Here is an 18,006-nt window from a genome sequence, read left to right as displayed (position 1 = left end):
GAGACCAGACTGTGCTGTTCTGGGGGGTAATAGTAGTAATGGTGATAATGGATCCATTCATTACAGCCTGAACCTTAACCTGACACTAATGGATTGGGCCAAATATAAGTACCATGTATTATGATTATTATAAGGGGAAAATGTAGGGATGTTGTGGTGGTGGTGGTGGTGGGGGGGTCCAGGGAATACAGGGAGGGTGGAATAGGAAGGAAGACAGTGATGGATTCAAGGGTCAGAGCTGGCTTGTTTAGGGTTTAGAGTCATCATAGTAATGGAATAATGGATTACATTCATCTAGGGCCCAATCCTTATCTGAGACACATGTTATATCCAACTCTATGTCATACTGTCAGTACTATAGATCTAGGACTAATAGGAGCCACAGTGCTAACCTGTAAGGTGAAGAGACGTCATGAACTTTATGTAACCGATAGCCTTGTCATTAAACTCTATGTAAACGATAGCCTTGTCATTAAACTCTATGTAACCGATAGCCTTGTCAATGAAATCTACCTAACCGATAGCCTTGTCATTAAATCTATTTAACCGAAAGCCTTGTCATTAAACTCTATGTAACCGATAGCCTTGTCATTAAACTCTATGTAACCGATAGCCTTGTCATTAAACTCTATCTAACCGATAGCCTTGTCATTAAACTCTATCTAACCGATAGCCATGTCATTAAACTCTATGTAACCGATAGCCTTGTCATTAAACTCTATCTAACCGATAGCCTTGTCATTAAACTCTATCTAACCGATAGCCTTGTCATTAAACTCTATCTAACCGATAGCCATGTCATTAAACTCTATGTAACCGATAGCCATGTCATTAAACTCTATCTAACCGATAGCCTTGTCATTAAACTCTATCTAACCGATAGCCGTGTCATTAAACTCTATGTAACCGATAGCCTTGTCATTAAACTCTATCTAACCGATAGCCATGTCATTAAACTCTATCTAACCGATAGCCGTGTCATTAAACTCTATGTAACCGATAGCCTTGTCATTAAACTCTATATAACCGATAGCCTTGTCATTAAATCTATTTAACCGAAAGCCTTGTCATTAAACTCTATGTAACCGATAGCCTTGTCATTAAACTCTATCTAAAGGATAGCCTTGTCATTAAACTCTATGTAACCAATAGCATTGTCATTAAACTCTATGTAACCGATAGCCTTGTCATTAAACTCTATGTAACCAATAGCCTTGTCATTAAACTCTATGTAACCGATAGCCTTGTCATTAAACTCTATGTAACTGATGGCCTTGTCATTAAACTCTATGTAACCGATAGCCTTGTCATTAAACTCTATGTAACTGATGGCCTTGTCATTAAACTCTATGTAACCAATAGCCTTGTCATTAAACTCTATGTATCCGATAGCCTTGTCATTAAACTCTATCTAACCGATAGCCTTGTCATTAAACTCTATGTAACCGATAGCCTTGTCATTAAACTCTATCTAACCGATAGCATTGTCATTAAACTCTATGTAATTGATAGCCTTGTCATTAAACTCTATGTAACCGATAGCATTGTCATTAAACTCTATGTAATTGATAGCCTTGTCATTAAACTCTATCTAACCGATAGCATTGTCATTAAACTCTATGTAATTGATAGCCTTGTCATTAAACTCTATGTAACTGATGGCCACGGTGTAGGTCTAATGTGATAGTCTTCCTATAACCAGCCTGGTCTACCACAGTGTAGGTCTAATGTGATAGTCTTCCGATAACCAGCCTGGTCTACCACGGTGTTGGTCTAATGTGATAGTCTTCCTATAACCAGCCTGGTCTACCACGGTCTAGGTCTAATGTGATAGTCTTCCGATAACCAGCCTGGTCTACCACGGGGTTGGTCTAATGTGATAGTCTTCCGATAACCAGCCTGGTCTACCACGGTGTTGGTCTAATGTGATAGTCTTCCTATAACCAGCCTGGTCTACCACGGTGTTGGTCTAATGTGATAGTCTTCCTATAACCAGCCTGGTCTACCACAGTGTAGGTCTAATGTGATAGTCTTCCTATAACCAGCCTGGTCTACCACGGTGTATGTCTAATGTGATAATCTTCCTATAACCAGCCTGGTCTACCACAGTGTAGGTCTAATGTGAAAGTCTTCCTATAACCAGCCTGGTCTACCACAGTGTAGGTCTAATGTGATAGTCTTCCTATAACCAGCCTGGTCTACCACTGTGTAGGTCTCATGTGATAGTCTTCCTATAACCAGCCTGGTCGACCACGGTCTAGGTCTAATGTCATATTCTTCCGATAACCAGCCTGGTCTACCACGGTGTTGGTCTAATGTGATAGTCTTCCTATAACCAGCCTGGTCTACCACGGTGTTGGTCTAATGTGATAGTCTTCCTATAACCAGCCTGGTCTACCACGGTGTTGGTCTAATGTGATATAATATAATATAATAATATATGCCATTTAGCAGACGCTTTTATCCAAAGCGACTTACAGTCATGTGTGCATACATTCTACGTATGGGTGGTCCCGGGGATCGAACCCACTACCCTGGCGTTACAAGCGCCATGCTCTACCAACTGAGCTACAGAAGGACCACACAGTGATAGTCTTCCGATAACCAGCCTGGTTCTACCACGGTGTTGGTCTAATGTGATAGTCTTCCTATAACCAGCCTGGTCTACCACAGTGTAGGTCTAATGTGATAGTCTTCCTATAACCAGCCTGGTCTACCACGGTCTAGGTCTAATGTGATAGTCTTCCTATAACCAGCCTGGTCTACCACGGTGTAGGTCTAATGTGATAGTCTTCCTATAACCAGCCTGGTCTACCACGGTGTTGGTCTAATGTGATAGTCTTCCTATAACCAGCCTGGTCGACCACGGTCTAGGTCTAATGTGATAGTCTTCCTATAACCAGCCTGGTCTACCACGGTGTTGGTCTAATGTCATAGTCTTCCTATAACCAGCCTGGTCTACCACGGTGTTGGTCTAATGTGATAGTCTTCCTATAACCAGCCTGGTCTACCACGGTGTTGGTCTAATGTGATAGTCTTCCTATAACCAGCCTGGTCTACCACGGTGTTGGTCTAATGTGATAGTCTTCCTATAACCAGCCTGGTCTACCACGGTGTTGGTCTAATGTGATAGTCTTCCTATAACCAGCCTGGTCGACCACGGAGTAGGTCTAATGTGATAGTCTTCCTATAACCAGCCTGGTCGACCATGATGTAGGCCTAATGTGAAAAGTCTTCCTATAACCAGCCTGGTCTACCACAGTGTAGGTCTAATGTGATAGTCTTCCGATAACCAGCCTGGTCTACCACAGTGTAGGTCTAATGTGATAGTCTTCCTATAACCAGCCTGGTCTACCACGGTCTAGGTCTAATGTGATAGTCTTCCTATAACCAGCCTGGTCTACCACGGTGTTGGTCTAATGTGATAGTCTTCCTATAACCAGCCTGGTCGACCACGGTCTAGGTCTAATGTCATAGTCTTCCTATAACCAGCCTGGTCTACCACGGTGTTGGTCTAATGTCATAGTCTTCCGATAACCAGCCTGGTCTACCACGGTGTTGGTCTAATGTGATAGTCTTCCTATAACCAGCCTGGTCTACCACGGTGTTGGTCTAATGTGATAGTCTTCCTATAACCAGCCTGGTCGACCACGGTCTAGGTCTAATGTGATAGTCTTCCTATAACCAGCCTGGTCTACCACGGTGTTGGTCTAATGTCATAGTCTTCCGATAACCAGCCTGGTCTACCACGGTCTTGGTCTAATGTGAAAGTCTTCCTATAACCAGCCTGGTCTACCACGGTGTTGGTCTAATGTGATAGTCTTCCTATAACCAGCCTGGTCGACCACGGAGTAGGTCTAATGTGATAGTCTTCCTATAACCAGCCTGGTCGACCATGATGTAGGCCTAATGTGAAAAGTCTTCCTATAACCAGCCTGGTCTACCACAGTGTAGGTCTAATGTGATAGTCTTCCGATAACCAGCCTGGTCTACCACGGTGTAGGTCTAATGTGATAGTCTTCCTATAACCAGCCTGGTCGACCATGATGTAGGCCTAATGTGAAAAGTCTTCCTATAACCAGCCTGGTCTACCACAGTGTAGGTCTAATGTGATAGTCTTCCGATAACCAGCCTGGTCTACCACGGTGTAGGTCTAATGTGATAGTCTTCCTATAACCTGCCTGGTCTACCACGGGGTTGGTCTAATGTGATAGTCTTCCGATAACCAGCCTGGTCTACCACGGTGTTGGTCTAATGTGATAGTCTTCCTATAACCAGCCTGGTCTACCACGGTCTAGGTCTAATGTGATAGTCTTCCGATAACCAGCCTGGTCTACCACGGTGTTGGTCTAATGTGATAGTCTTCCGATAACCAGCCTGGTCTACCACGGTGTTGGTCTAATGTGATAGTCTTCCTATAACCAGCCTGGTCTACCACAGTGTTGGTCTAATGTGATAGTCTTCCTATAACCAGGCTGGTCTACCACAGTGTAGGTCTAATGTGATAGTCTTCCTATAACCAGCCTGGTCTACCACGGTGTATGTCTAATGTGATAATCTTCCTATAACCAGCCTGGTCTACCACAGTGTAGGTCTAATGTGAAAGTCTTCCTATAACCAGCCTGGTCTACCACAGTGTAGGTCTAATGTGATAGTCTTCCTATAACCAGCCTGGTCTACCACTGTGTAGGTCTCATGTGATAGTCTTCCTATAACCTGCCTGGTCTACCACGGTCTAGGTCTAATGTGATATTCTTCCTATAACCAGCCTGGTCTACCACGGTGTAGGTCTAATGTGATAGTCTTCCTATAACCAGCCTGGTCTACCACGGTGTTGGTCTAATGTGATAGTCTTCCTATAACCAGCCTGGTCGACCACGGTCTAGGTCTAATGTCATATTCTTCCGATAACCAGCCTGGTCTACCACGGTGTTGGTCTAATGTGATAGTCTTCCTATAACCAGCCTGGTCTACCATGGTGTAGGTCTAATGTGATAGTCTTCCTATAACCAGCCTGGTCTACCACGGGGTTGGTCTAATGTGAAAGTCTTCCTATAACCAGCCTGGTCTACCACGGTGTAGGTCTAATGTGATAGTCTTCCTATAACCAGCCTGGTCTACCACGGGGTTGGTCTAATGTGATATTCTTCCTATAACCAGCCTGGTCTACCATGGTGTTGGTCTAATGTGATAGTCTTCCGATAACCAGCCTGGTCTACCACGGTGTTGGTCTAATGTGATAGTCTTCCGATAACCAGCCTGGTCTACCACGGTGTAGGTCTAATGTGATAGTCTTCCGATAACCAGCCTGGTCTACCACGGTCTAGGTCTAATGTGATAGTCTTCCTATAACCAGCCTGGTCTACCACGGTGTAGGTCTAATGTGATAGTCTTCCTATAACCAGCCTGGTCTACCACGGTGTTGGTCTAATGTGATATAATATAATATAATAATATATGCCATTTAGCAGACGCTTTTATCCAAAGCGACTTACAGTCATGTGTGCATACATTCTACGTATGGGTGGTCCCGGGGATCGAACCCACTACCCTGGCGTTACAAGCGCCATGCTCTACCAACTGAGCTACAGAAGGACCACACAGTGATAGTCTTCCGATAACCAGCCTGGTTCTACCACGGTGTAGGTCTAATGTGATAGTCTTCCTATAACCAGCCTGGTCGAACACGGTCTAGGTCTAATGTGATAGTCTTCCGATAACCAGCCTGGTCTACCACGGTGTTGGTCTAATGTGATAGTCTTCCGATAACCAGCCTGGTCTACCACAGTGTAGGTCTAATGTGATAGTCTTCCTATAACCAGCCTGGTCTACCACAGTGTAGGTCTAATGTGATAGTCTTCCTATAACCAGCCTGGTCTACCACAGTGTAGGTCTAATGTGATAGTCTTCCTATAACCAGCCTGGTCTACCACGGTCTAGGTCTAATGTGATAGTCTTCCTATAACCAGCCTGGTCTACCACGGTGTAGGTCTAATGTGATAGTCTTCCTATAACCAGCCTGGTCTACCACGGTCTACGGTGTTGGTCTAATGTCATAGTCTTCCGATAACCAGCCTGGTCTACCACGGGGTTGGTCTAATGTGATAGTCTTCCGATAACCAGCCTGGTCTACCACGGTGTTGGTCTAATGTGATAGTCTTCCTATAACCAGCCTGGTCTACCACGGTGTAGGTCTAATGTGATAGTCTTCCGATAACCAGCCTGGTCTACCACGGTGTTGGTCTAATGTGATAGTCTTCCGATAACCAGCCTGGTCTACCACGGTGTTGGTCTAATGTGATAGTCTTCCTATAACCAGCCTGGTCTACCACAGTGTTGGTCTAATGTGATAGTCTTCCTATAACCAGCCTGGTCTACCACAGTGTAGGTCTAATGTGATAGTCTTCCTATAACCAGCCTGGTCTACCACGGTGTATGTCTAATGTGATAATCTTCCTATAACCAGCCTGGTCTACCACAGTGTAGGTCTAATGTGAAAGTCTTCCTATAACCAGCCTGGTCTACCACAGTGTAGGTCTAATGTGATAGTCTTCCTATAACCAGCCTGGTCTACCACTGTGTAGGTCTCATGTGATAGTCTTCCTATAACCTGCCTGGTCTACCACGGTCTAGGTCTAATGTGAAAAGTCTTCCTATAACCAGCCTGGTCTACCACGGTGTAGGTCTAATGTGATAGTCTTCCTATAACCAGCCTGGTCTACCACGGTGTTGGTCTAATGTGATAGTCTTCCTATAACCAGCCTGGTCGACCACGGTCTAGGTCTAATGTCATATTCTTCCGATAACCAGCCTGGTCTACCACGGTGTTGGTCTAATGTGATAGTCTTCCTATAACCAGCCTGGTCTACCATGGTGTAGGTCTAATGTGATAGTCTTCCTATAACCAGCCTGGTCTACCACGGGGTTGGTCTAATGTGATAGTCTTCCTATAACCAGCCTGGTCTACCACGGTGTAGGTCTAATGTGATAGTCTTCCTATAACCAGCCTGGTCTACCACGGGGTTGGTCTAATGTGATAGTCTTCCTATAACCAGCCTGGTCTACCATGGTGTTGGTCTAATGTGATAGTCTTCCGATAACCAGCCTGGTCTACCACGGTGTTGGTCTAATGTGATAGTCTTCCGATAACCAGCCTGGTCTACCACGGTGTAGGTCTAATGTGATAGTCTTCCGATAACCAGCCTGGTCTACCACGGTCTAGGTCTAATGTGATAGTCTTCCTATAACCAGCCTGGTCTACCACGGTGTAGGTCTAATGTGATAGTCTTCCTATAACCAGCCTGGTCTACCACGGTGTTGGTCTAATGTGATATAATATAATATAATAATATATGCCATTTAGCAGACGCTTTTATCCAAAGCGACTTACAGTCATGTGTGCATACATTCTACGTATGGGTGGTCCCGGGGATCGAACCCACTACCCTGGCGTTACAAGCGCCATGCTCTACCAACTGAGCTACAGAAGGACCACACAGTGATAGTCTTCCGATAACCAGCCTGGTTCTACCACGGTGTTGGTCTAATGTGATAGTCTTCCTATAACCAGCCTGGTCTACCACGGTGTAGGTCTAATGTGATAGTCTTCCTATAACCAGCCTGGTCGAACACGGTCTAGGTCTAATGTGATAGTCTTCCGATAACCAGCCTGGTCTACCACGGTGTTGGTCTAATGTGATAGTCTTCCGATAACCAGCCTGGTCTACCACAGTGTAGGTCTAATGTGATAGTCTTCCTATAACCAGCCTGGTCTACCACAGTGTAGGTCTAATGTGATAGTCTTCCTATAACCAGCCTGGTCTACCACGGTCTAGGTCTAATGTGATAGTCTTCCTATAACCAGCCTGGTCTACCACAGTGTAGGTCTAATGTGATAGTCTTCCTATAACCAGCCTGGTCTACCACGGTCTAGGTCTAATGTGATAGTCTTCCTATAACCAGCCTGGTCTACCACGGTGTTGGTCTAATGTGATAGTCTTCCTATAACCAGCCTGGTCGACCACGGTCTAGGTCTAATGTCATAGTCTTCCTATAACCAGCCTGGTCTACCACGGTGTTGGTCTAATGTCATAGTCTTCCGATAACCAGCCTGGTCTACCACGGTCTTGGTCTAATGTGAAAGTCTTCCTATAACCAGCCTGGTCTACCACGGTGTTGGTCTAATGTGATATTCTTCCTATAACCAGCCTGGTCTTCCACGGTGTTGGTCTAATGTGATAGTCTTCCTATAACCAGCCTGGTCTACCACGGTGTTGGTCTAATGTGATAGTCTTCCTATAACCAGCCTGGTCTACCACGGTGTTGGTCTAATGTGATAGTCTTCCTATAACCAGCCTGGTCGACCACGGAGTAGGTCTAATGTGATAGTCTTCCTATAACCAGCCTGGTCGACCACGGAGTAGGTCTAATGTGATAGTCTTCCTATAACCAGCCTGGTCTACCACAGTGTAGGTCTAATGTGATAGTCTTCCTATAACCAGCCTGGTCTACCACGGTCTAGGTCTAATGTGATAGTCTTCCGATAACCAGCCTGGTCTACCACGGTCTTGGTCTAATGTGAAAGTCTTCCTATAACCAGCCTGGTCTACCACGGTGTTGGTCTAATGTGATAGTCTTCCTATAACCAGCCTGGTCTACCACGGTGTTGGTCTAATGTGATAGTCTTCCTATAACCAGCCTGGTCTACCACGGTGTTGGTCTAATGTGATAGTCTTCCTATAACCAGCCTGGTCTACCACGGTGTTGGTCTAATGTGATAGTCTTCCTATAACCAGCCTGGTCGACCACGGAGTAGGTCTAATGTGATAGTCTTCCTATAACCAGCCTGGTCGACCATGATGTAGGCCTAATGTGAAAAGTCTTCCTATAACCAGCCTGGTCTACCACAGTGTAGGTCTAATGTGATAGTCTTCCGATAACCAGCCTGGTCTACCACGGTGTAGGTCTAATGTGATAGTCTTCCTATAACCAGCCTGGTCTACCACGGTCTAGGTCTAATGTGATAGTCTTCCTATAACCAGCCTGGTCTACCACGGTGTTGGTCTAATGTGATAGTCTTCCTATAACCAGCCTGGTCGACCACGGTCTAGGTCTAATGTCATAGTCTTCCTATAACCAGCCTGGACTACCACGGTGTTGGTCTAATGTCATAGTCTTCCGATAACCAGCCTGGTCTACCACGGTCTTGGTCTAATGTGATAGTCTTCCTATAACCAGCCTGGTCTACCACGGTGTTGGTCTAATGTGATAGTCTTCCTATAACCAGCCTGGTCGACCACGGTCTAGGTCTAATGTCATAGTCTTCCTATAACCAGCCTGGTCTACCATGGTCTAGGTCTATTGTGATAGTCTTCCGATAACCAGCCTGGTCTACCACGGTCTTGGTCTAATGTGATAGTCTTCCTATAACCAGCCTGGTCTACCACGGTGTTGGTCTAATGTGATAGTCTTCCTATAACCAGCCTGGTCGACCACGGAGTAGGTCTAATGTGATAGTCTTCCTATAACCAGCCTGGTCGACCATGATGTAGGCCTAATGTGAAAAGTCTTCCTATAACCAGCCTGGTCTACTACGGTGTTGGTCTAATGTGATAGTCTTCCTATAACCAGCCTGAGTAGGCCTATAACTCCATTCCTATTTTATTCAGAGTTTAGAGAAATGAATCGAATTGGAAATGAACTATTATCAGGCTGGTTAATGTAATGCATGTCTGTTGAATTTGGAAAAAATCCACCCACATTCTGCCCCGCCCCACCTACTCAGCCAATCAGATCATGTGTCCTCTGTAGGTGAATGGCTGTAGTCCTCAGATCATGTGTCCTCTGTAGGTGAATGGTTGTAGTCCTCAGATCATGTGTCCTCTGTAGGTGAATGGCTGTAGTCCTCAGATCATGTGTCCTCTGTAGGTGAATGGCTGTAGTCCTCAGATCATGTGTCCTCTGTAGGTGAATGACAGTAGTCCTCAGATCATGTGTCCTCTGTAGGTGAATGGCTGTAGTCCTCAGATCATGTGTCCTCTGTAGGTGAATGGCTGTAGTCCTCAGATCATGTGTCCTCTGTAGGGGAATGACAGTAGTCCTCAGGTCATTTGTCCTCTGTAGGTGAATGACAGTAGTCCTCAGATCATGTGTCCTCTGTAGGTGAATGGCTGTAGTCCTCAGATCATGTGTCCTCTGTAGGTGAATGGCTGTAGTCCTCAGATCATGTGTCCTCTGTAGGTGAATGGCTGTAGTCCTCAGGTCATGTGTCCTCTGTAGGTGAATGGCAGTAGTCCTCAGATCATGTGTCCTCTGTAGGTGAATGACAGTAGTCCTCAGATCATGTGTCCTCTGTAGGTGAATGACAGTAGTCCTCAGATCATGTGTCCTCTGTAGGTGAATGGCTGTAGTCCTCAGGTCATGTGTCCTCTGTAGGTGAATGGCAGTAGTCCTCAGATCATGTGTCCTCTGTAGGTGAATGACAGTAGTCCTCAGATCATGTGTCCTCTGTAGGTGAATGACAGTAGTCCTCAGATCATGTGTCCTCTGTAGGTGAATGACAGTAGTCCTCAGATCATGTGTCCTCTGTAGGTGAATGTGTCCTCAGATCATGTTGTAGTCTGTGTGTAATGCAGCTAACCTATCCCTGTCATGACTTCCTCTGTAGGTGAATGGCTGTAGTCCTCAGATCATGTTGTAGTCTGTGTGTAATGCAGCTAACCTATCCCTGTCATGACTTCCTCTGTAGGTGAATGGCTGTAGTCCTCAGATCATGTTGTAGTCTGTGTGTAATGCAGCTAACCTATCCCTGTCATGACTTCCTCTTCAGGTGAATTACAGTAGTCCTCAGATCATGTTGTAGTCTGTGTGTAATGCAGCTAACCTATCCCTGTCATGACTTCCTCTGTAGGTGAATGGCTGTAGTCCTCAGATCATGTTGTAGTCTGTGTGTAATGCAGCTAACCTATCCCTGTCATGACTTCCTCTTCAGGTGAATGGCTGTAGTCCTCAGATCATGTTGTAGTCTGTGTGTAATGCAGCTAACCTATCCCTGTCATGACTTCCTCTTCAGGTGAATGGCTGTAGTCCTCAGATCATGTTGTAGTCTGTGTGTAATGCAGCTAACCTATCCCTGTCATGACTTCCTCTTCAGGTGAATTACAGTAGTCCTCAGATCATGTTGTAGTCTGTGTGTAATGCAGCTAACCTATCCCTGTCATGACTTCCTCTTCAGGTGAATGGCTGTAGTCCTCAGATCATGTTGTAGTCTGTGTGTAATGCAGCTAACCTATCCCTGTCATGACTTCCTCTTCAGGTGAATGACAGTAGTCCTCAGATCATGTTGTAGTCTGTGTTTAATGCAGCTAACCTATCCCTGTCATGACTTCCTCTGTAGGTGAATGACAGTAGTCCTAAGACTCTGCTGTCCCAGCTGTGTGACCTGCTGTCAGCGAGGCCCCTACAGGGCCTGGTCTACGAGGAGGAGAGGCCACCACCAACCGCCTGGGGACCCCTGGCCCCCATGCTAGAGTTTGTCTCTGCTCAGACTGGACTACCCATAGTGGCTGTAGGAGGAGGAGCAGGGCTGGGGAGGATGCAACAGGTATGGAGGTGGGTGGGGGGGGGTGGAGAGAGAGAGAGAGAGAGAGAGAGAGAGAGAGAGAGAGAGAGAGAGAGAGAGAGAGAGCGAGAGAGAGAGAGAGAGAGATCTGGTAGGATTAAGTGGATGATCCTGTCACCTGGTCTCACTCAGCAGGCTTCACAGACCTTACACCCGTATCTCACTCTACCTCTCTTTCTCTCCCCTTCATCTCTATCTCCCCTCCATCTCTCTTCATACACATCTCACTCTCTCCTCCTTCTCACTCTCCCCTCCATCTCTCTCTCCCCTCCATCTCTCTCTCTCCCCTCCCCTCCATCTCTCTCTCCCCTGCCCTCCATCCCTATCTCCCCTCCATCTCTCTTCCTACATATCTCACTCTCCCCTCCTTCTCACTCTCGCCTCCATCTCTCTCTCCCCTCCATCTCTCTCTCTCCCCTCCCCTCCATCTCTCTCTCCCCTGCCCTCCATCCCTATCTCCCCTCCAACTCTCTTCCTACATATCTCACTCTCCCCGCCATCTCACTCTCCCCTCCATCTCTCTCTCCCCTCCATCTCTCTCTCTCCCCTCCATCTCTCTCTCTCCCCTCCCCTCCCCTCCATCTCTCTTTCCCCTGCCCTTCATCTCTATCTCCCCTCCATCTCTCTCTCCCCCCTCCATCTCTCATTTAGACTGGTTAGAACTGGATGGATGGGGAGGTTAAATAATCAATTTCAATTCAGTCAATTCATGAAGTACTTGAACAGTATTCCAGAACTGTATTTCAATTTATCTCTTGAAGTGACTGAGAATTGACCATAATCCTGGAATGGATACGGGGATGAGGAATGCTCAGAATGATGATTGGTAGCTGCTGGAGGGAGGACAGGGGTCTGGGCTGGGATAGGGATTAGGTATGGGTGTGGGGGTTGGTGTTGGGGTATAGGGGTTGGTGTTGGGGTAAACACTCTCAGAAAAAAAGGTGCTATCTATAAGTGGTTTTCATCTGTCCCCATTGGAGAACCCTTTGAAGAAAGGGTTCCAGGTAGAACCCCTAAGAGTTCAATTTAGAACCCTTTCCACAGAGGGAATCCAAAAGAGTTCTACCTGGAACCAAAAATAGTTCTACCTGGAACCAAAAAGGGTTATTCTATGGGGTCAGCCGAAGAACCCTTTTGGAACCCTTTTTTTCTAAGAGTTGGGTATGGATATAGGGGTTGGGTTGGGGTTAGGTTGAGGTATAGGGTTGGTGTTTATGTTGGGGTATAGGGTTTCTGTTGGTTCTGGGTATAGGGGTTGGGTTTGGTATAGGGTTTGAGGATAGATTGAGGTATACGGTTGGTGTTGGGGTATAGGGATTGGGTTGGGGTTGGGGTATAGGGGTTGGGTTGCTGTATGGGGGTTGGGGTGTACGGGTTGGGTTGGTGTTGGTGTATAGGGTTGGTTTTGGTGTTGGTGTTGGGTTGGTTTTGGGGTATTGGGGTTGGTATTGGGGTATACGGGTTGGTGTTGGGATATAGGGTTGGTGTTGGGATATAGGGTTGGTATAGGGGTTGGGTTAGGTTGAGGTATAGTGGTTGGGGTATAGGGGTTGGTGTTGGGATATAGGGTTGGTGTTGGGGTATAGGGGTTGGGGTATACGGTTGGTGTTGGGGTATAGGGGTTGGGTTGCTGTATGGGGGTTGGGGTATAGAGTTGGTGTTGGGGTATAGGGTTGGTTTTGTAGCTAGAAAAAACAACACCAATACATTTGTTTTCACAAATAACTGTTTTACTCCTGAGGAATGCATTTAAACATCTTTGATGAGCTACCTTAGAAGACCCTTTGAGCCCCCCCCCCCACACACACACACACACACACACACACACACACACACACACACACACTCCCATCTAAATGTAATCCAAATCTGTGGAAAAGACTAGCTCCAGCGGTCATTGGAGACTTCACTCAACAATCATATTCTGTAGCCTGCAGTCCCATGAAAACTTCAACCCCCAGTATGCCACCTCACCCTGAACACACACAGGATAGTCATGGGAGTTGTAGTTCTTTGTAGAGATGGCCTGCTTTCCTTTTTTTAACCTTTATTTAACTAGGCAAGTCAGATAAGAACAAATCCTTACTTTCAATGACTGCCTAGGAACGGTGGGTTAACTGCCTGTTCAGGGGCAGAACAACCTTGTCAGCTCGGAGGTTTGAACTTGCAACCTTCCGGTTACTAGTCCAACGCTCTAACCACTAGGCTACCCTGCCACCCTTTAACTGCTCTCTAAACTCCGAATAGAAGTTGCAGGAATACAGTGCATTTGGAGAGTATTCAGAGCCCTTGACGTTTTCCACATTTTGACATGTTACAGCCTTATTTTATAATGGATGAAATAGGTTTTTTCCCTCATCGATCTACACACAATACCACATTTGAGTCTTATAGCTGAAGGGTCTGAATAAGGTATTTCTGTTTTTTATTTTTTCTAAAAACATGTGTGTAGATTGATGAGGCACATTTTTTATTTAATCCATTTGATAAAAAAGCTGTAATGTAACGAAATGTGGAAAATATCAACGGGTCTTAATATTTCAGAAGGCAGTGTAGATCCTTACCTTAAAGACATAATCGCCTGCTAGATCTGGATTGATGAATGTTTGGAATTCTTCAAAAATAGTTAATGGGTTAGGGATTGTGATAAAATGGCATGTTAACATATTTGCTATTCATATATTAATTGGGATCAATTTACCAGTCTTATCAGGCTTATTCTAAACACCTTTAAGCTGCCTTCTGGCTCTGGGCAGAGTTTACCCATAGACACATATCTACACTGTAGGATCAGTTTACCCAACCCAAATCCTAACCATAATCCTAACCAAATCAGAACCCCAGAAAAGCCCTTCATCCTCAATGCTGGGTTGTGTTCAGAAGGTGTAAAACGGGAGAAAACGCAGTGAAACGGAGGTATTACAGGGGTTCCGTTCAGTGATAAAAAAACAACAGCAACGTGTTGAGCTGTTTTGAAGTGGAGAAGGTGCTCTACTGAACGTGACCTCCTACAGGAAAGCTGATGTTGTGCTTCCTGTTTGGCAGCGTTCTGTCCCGTGTGCTTGCCTGTGTCTATAGAACTTTAAGGTGTGCTCCCCTACTGCAGGAGTCAGGCTCCATCTTCCTCCAGTTCAGCTCATCCACCAGCCTCCAGCTGGAGGTCATCTTCAAAATACTAGAGGAGTACGACTGGACCACCTTCTCAGTGGTGTCCACCCGTCACCATGGCTACCAGGACTTCCTGTCGGTGGTGGACGGCCTGACGGACGGCTCGTTCATCGGCTGGGAGAAGAAGAGCGTGGTCATGCTGAACGTGACGGACGACCCGGGAGGGGCACGCACGCGTAGGCTGCTCAAGGAGAACGAGGCGCAGGTGAGACAGGGGGGAGGGAGGGGGGAGGGAGGTGGAGAAAAGGGGGAGGAAGTGTTACTGAGTGGCCATGAGACTCCATGTGGCTGGCTGGGTTGGCTGGGTTCCTCCTCCTCTCTCCTCTCTCCCTCTGTCCCTGTGGCTCTCTCTCCTCTCTCTCCTCTATCCCTCTGTTCTTCTCATCACTCCCTCCCTTCATGACTAGTGTGTGCCCTTTCTTTCTCTCTCCCTCTGTCTTCTCTGTCCTCTCTTTCCTCTGTTTCCTCTCTCTCCTTTCTCCCTCTGTCCCTGTGGCTCTCTCTCCTCTCTCTCCTCTATCCCTCTGTCCCTGTGGCTCTCTCTCCTCTATGTCCTCTCTCTCCTCTCTCTCCTTTCTCTCCTCTCTCCCTCTGTCCTCTCTCTCCTCTATCCCTCTGTCCCTGTGGCTCTCTCTCCTCTCTCTCCTCTATCCCTCTGTCCCTGTGTCTCTCTCTCCTCTCTGTCCTCTCTCTCTCCTCTCTCCTTTCTCTCCTCTCTCTCCTCTATCCCTCTGTCCCTGTGGCTCTCTCTCCTCTCTCTCCTCTCTCCCTCTGTCCCTGTGGCTCTCTCTCCTCTCTCTCCTCTCTCCCTCTGTCCCTGTGTCTCTCTCTCCTCTCTCTCCTCTATCCCTCTGTTCTTCTCATCACTCCCTCCCTCCATAACTAGTGTGTGCCCTTTCTTTCTCTCTCCTCTCTCTCCTCTCTCTCCTCTATCCCTCTGTCCTCTCTTTCCTCTCTCCCTCTCTCCCTCTTTCTTTCTCTCTCCCTCTGTCCTCTCTGTCCTCTCTTTCCTCTCTCTCCTCTCTCTCCTTTCTCCCTCTGTCCCTGTGGCTCTCTCCTCTCTCTCCTCTATCCCTCTGTCCCTGTGGCTCTCTCTCCTCTCTCTCCTCTATCCCTCTGTCCCTGTGGCTCTCTCTCCTCTCTGTCCTCTCTCTCCTTTCTCTACTCTCTCCCTCTGTCCTCTCTCTCCTCTCTCCCTCTGTCCCTGTGTCTCTCTCTCCTCTCTGTCCTCTCTCCTTTCTCTCCTCTCTCCCTCTGTCCTCTCTCTCCTCTCTGTCCTCTCTCTCCTTTCTCTCCTCTCTCCCTCTGTCCTCTCTCTCCTCTCTCCCTCTGTCCCTGTGTCTCTCTCTCCTCTCTGTCCTCTCTCCTTTCTCTCATCTCTCCCTCTGTCCTCTCTCTCCTCTCTGTCCCCTCTCTCCTTTCTCTCCTCTCTCCCTCTGTCCTCTCTCTCCTCTCTCCTCTCTCCCTCTGTCCCTGTGTCTCTCTCTCCTCTCTCTCCTCCATCCCTCTGTTCTTCTCATCACTCCCTCCCTTCATGACTAGTGTGTGCCCTTTCTTTCTCTCTCCCTTTGCTCCTTCATTCTATTTTTCTTTCTCTTCAAAACTGTCTCTCAAGCTGAATTCCTCCCTCCCTCCTTCATTCTCCCTCTCTCCGCAGCATGTATCTTTGCCTGTAGACATACTGAACAGTACACTGCTCTCTGTTGGGTTGGTTCAGTCTGGGTCTCAGTGACTCAAATGTCTCAGCATGGCCACTGCAGCTCTGTCTACCTATGTGTGTGTGTGTGTGTGTGTGTGTGTGTGTGTGTGTGTGTGTGTGTGTGTGTGTGTGTGTGTGTGTGTGTGTGTGTGTGTGTGTGTGTGTGTGTGTGTGTGTGTGTGTGTGTGTGTGTGTCTGTGTGTGTGTTTGTGTGTGCGTGTGCGTGTGCGTGTGTGTGTGTGTGTGTGTGTGTGTGTGTGTGTGTGTGTGTGTGTGTGTGTGTGTGTGTGTGTGTGTGTGTGTGTGTGTGTGTGTGTGTGTGTGTGTTGTATTCCTTAGGCTCCTCTCGGCTGGTGTCACTGTCAATATAACATAGTGCCCGCAGCGGGCTGCCTATGCACAGTGCATTAACCCTAACCCTCCCCTTTTCTCTGCTTCTCTCCCCTCCCTTATTGCTCTCTCTCATCCCTCCTCTGCCTTCCCCTCTCTCTTCACCCACTCTCTCTCCTTTTCTCGCTGTCTTTCCCCTCTCTTTCTCGCTCTCCCAGTGATAATCAGTGCTTGTGTCTGTCTGCTCAGTGACAGTGTGTGTTTGCATTAAAGACTCTATCTGCTTCTGTCCCTCTTTTTTCCTGCTGTTCTCTCTCAATGTGTATTCAACAGTGTGTGGGGCTAACGCAGGTGCACAGGGTCCATTTCCACCTCAATAGCTCTGTCTTTCTCCCCCTCTCTTTCTGCTTCTGCCTCTGCTTGTTTGGCTTTATATCCATTTCGCGCTCTCTCTTCCTCTCCATTTCTCTCTCCATTTCTCTCTCTCTCTCACTCTCTCGCTCTCTTTCTTTGCCTCTCGCTCTCTCTCTATTTCTCTCTCTCGCACTCTCACTCTCCCCCCTCTCTCTTTCTCTCCCTCTCCCTCTCTCTTTTTCTCTCTCTCCATCTCTCTCCATCTCTCTCTCTATCTCTCTCTCTCCCTCTCTCTATCTCTCTCCATCTCCTCTCTCTCTCTCTCTCTCTCATCTCTCTCTCTCTCTAATCTCTCTCTCTCTCTCCATCTCTCTCTCTCTCTCTCTCTCTCTCTCTCTCTCTCTCTCTCTCTCTCTCTCTCTCTCTCTCTCTCTCTCTCTCTCTCTCTCCCCCTCTCTCTCTCCATCTCCCTCTCTCTCTCTCTCTCTCTCTCCAATTTACTGGAGGTTTATTGGCATCCGGGCTGGATTGGTTTGCCAAGCCATTACAGTTCAAAATTAAATGAAGGCACAATTCTCAAAATTCTAAATTCTCTGTCTCCTCCACTCCCTTCATCCCTGCCTCTCTCTATAACTATTTTTCCTTCCTCTGTTCTTATCTATTCTACCCTATACTAAACCCCCTCCCCTTTCTCCCATTCTGCTAGTCCCCCTCTCCCCTTTCTCTCCCAGTATCTGTCAGCATTTCACTTAACCGTGTTTCCCCTATCTCACCCGCTTAAAACCTTCTCCACCCTGTTTCTCCCTTCCTCAGCAATTGCGGCATTGTTGGAGTG

General features: G+C 47.0%; 1 protein-coding gene across 1 annotated transcript in view; it reads left to right on the top strand.

Annotated features, from left to right (window-relative positions):
• LOC127914346 (glutamate receptor ionotropic, NMDA 2D-like) overlaps window positions 1-18,006 on the top strand; it is a 163,110-nt gene that overhangs the window by 42,929 nt on the left and 102,175 nt on the right. The window contains exons 3-4 of the mRNA XM_052490111.1: window positions 11,396-11,602; window positions 14,727-14,993. Coding sequence (XP_052346071.1) covers window positions 11,396-11,602; window positions 14,727-14,993 — 474 coding nt within the window. The remainder of the gene's footprint in view (window positions 1-11,395; window positions 11,603-14,726; window positions 14,994-18,006) is intronic.

Source organism: Oncorhynchus keta, chromosome 31 (genome assembly GCF_023373465.1).
Source record: "Oncorhynchus keta strain PuntledgeMale-10-30-2019 chromosome 31, Oket_V2, whole genome shotgun sequence".
In the NCBI taxonomy this organism is placed as follows: Eukaryota; Metazoa; Chordata; class Actinopteri; order Salmoniformes; family Salmonidae; genus Oncorhynchus; species Oncorhynchus keta.
This window is presented reverse-complemented; position numbering and strand designations above follow the sequence as displayed.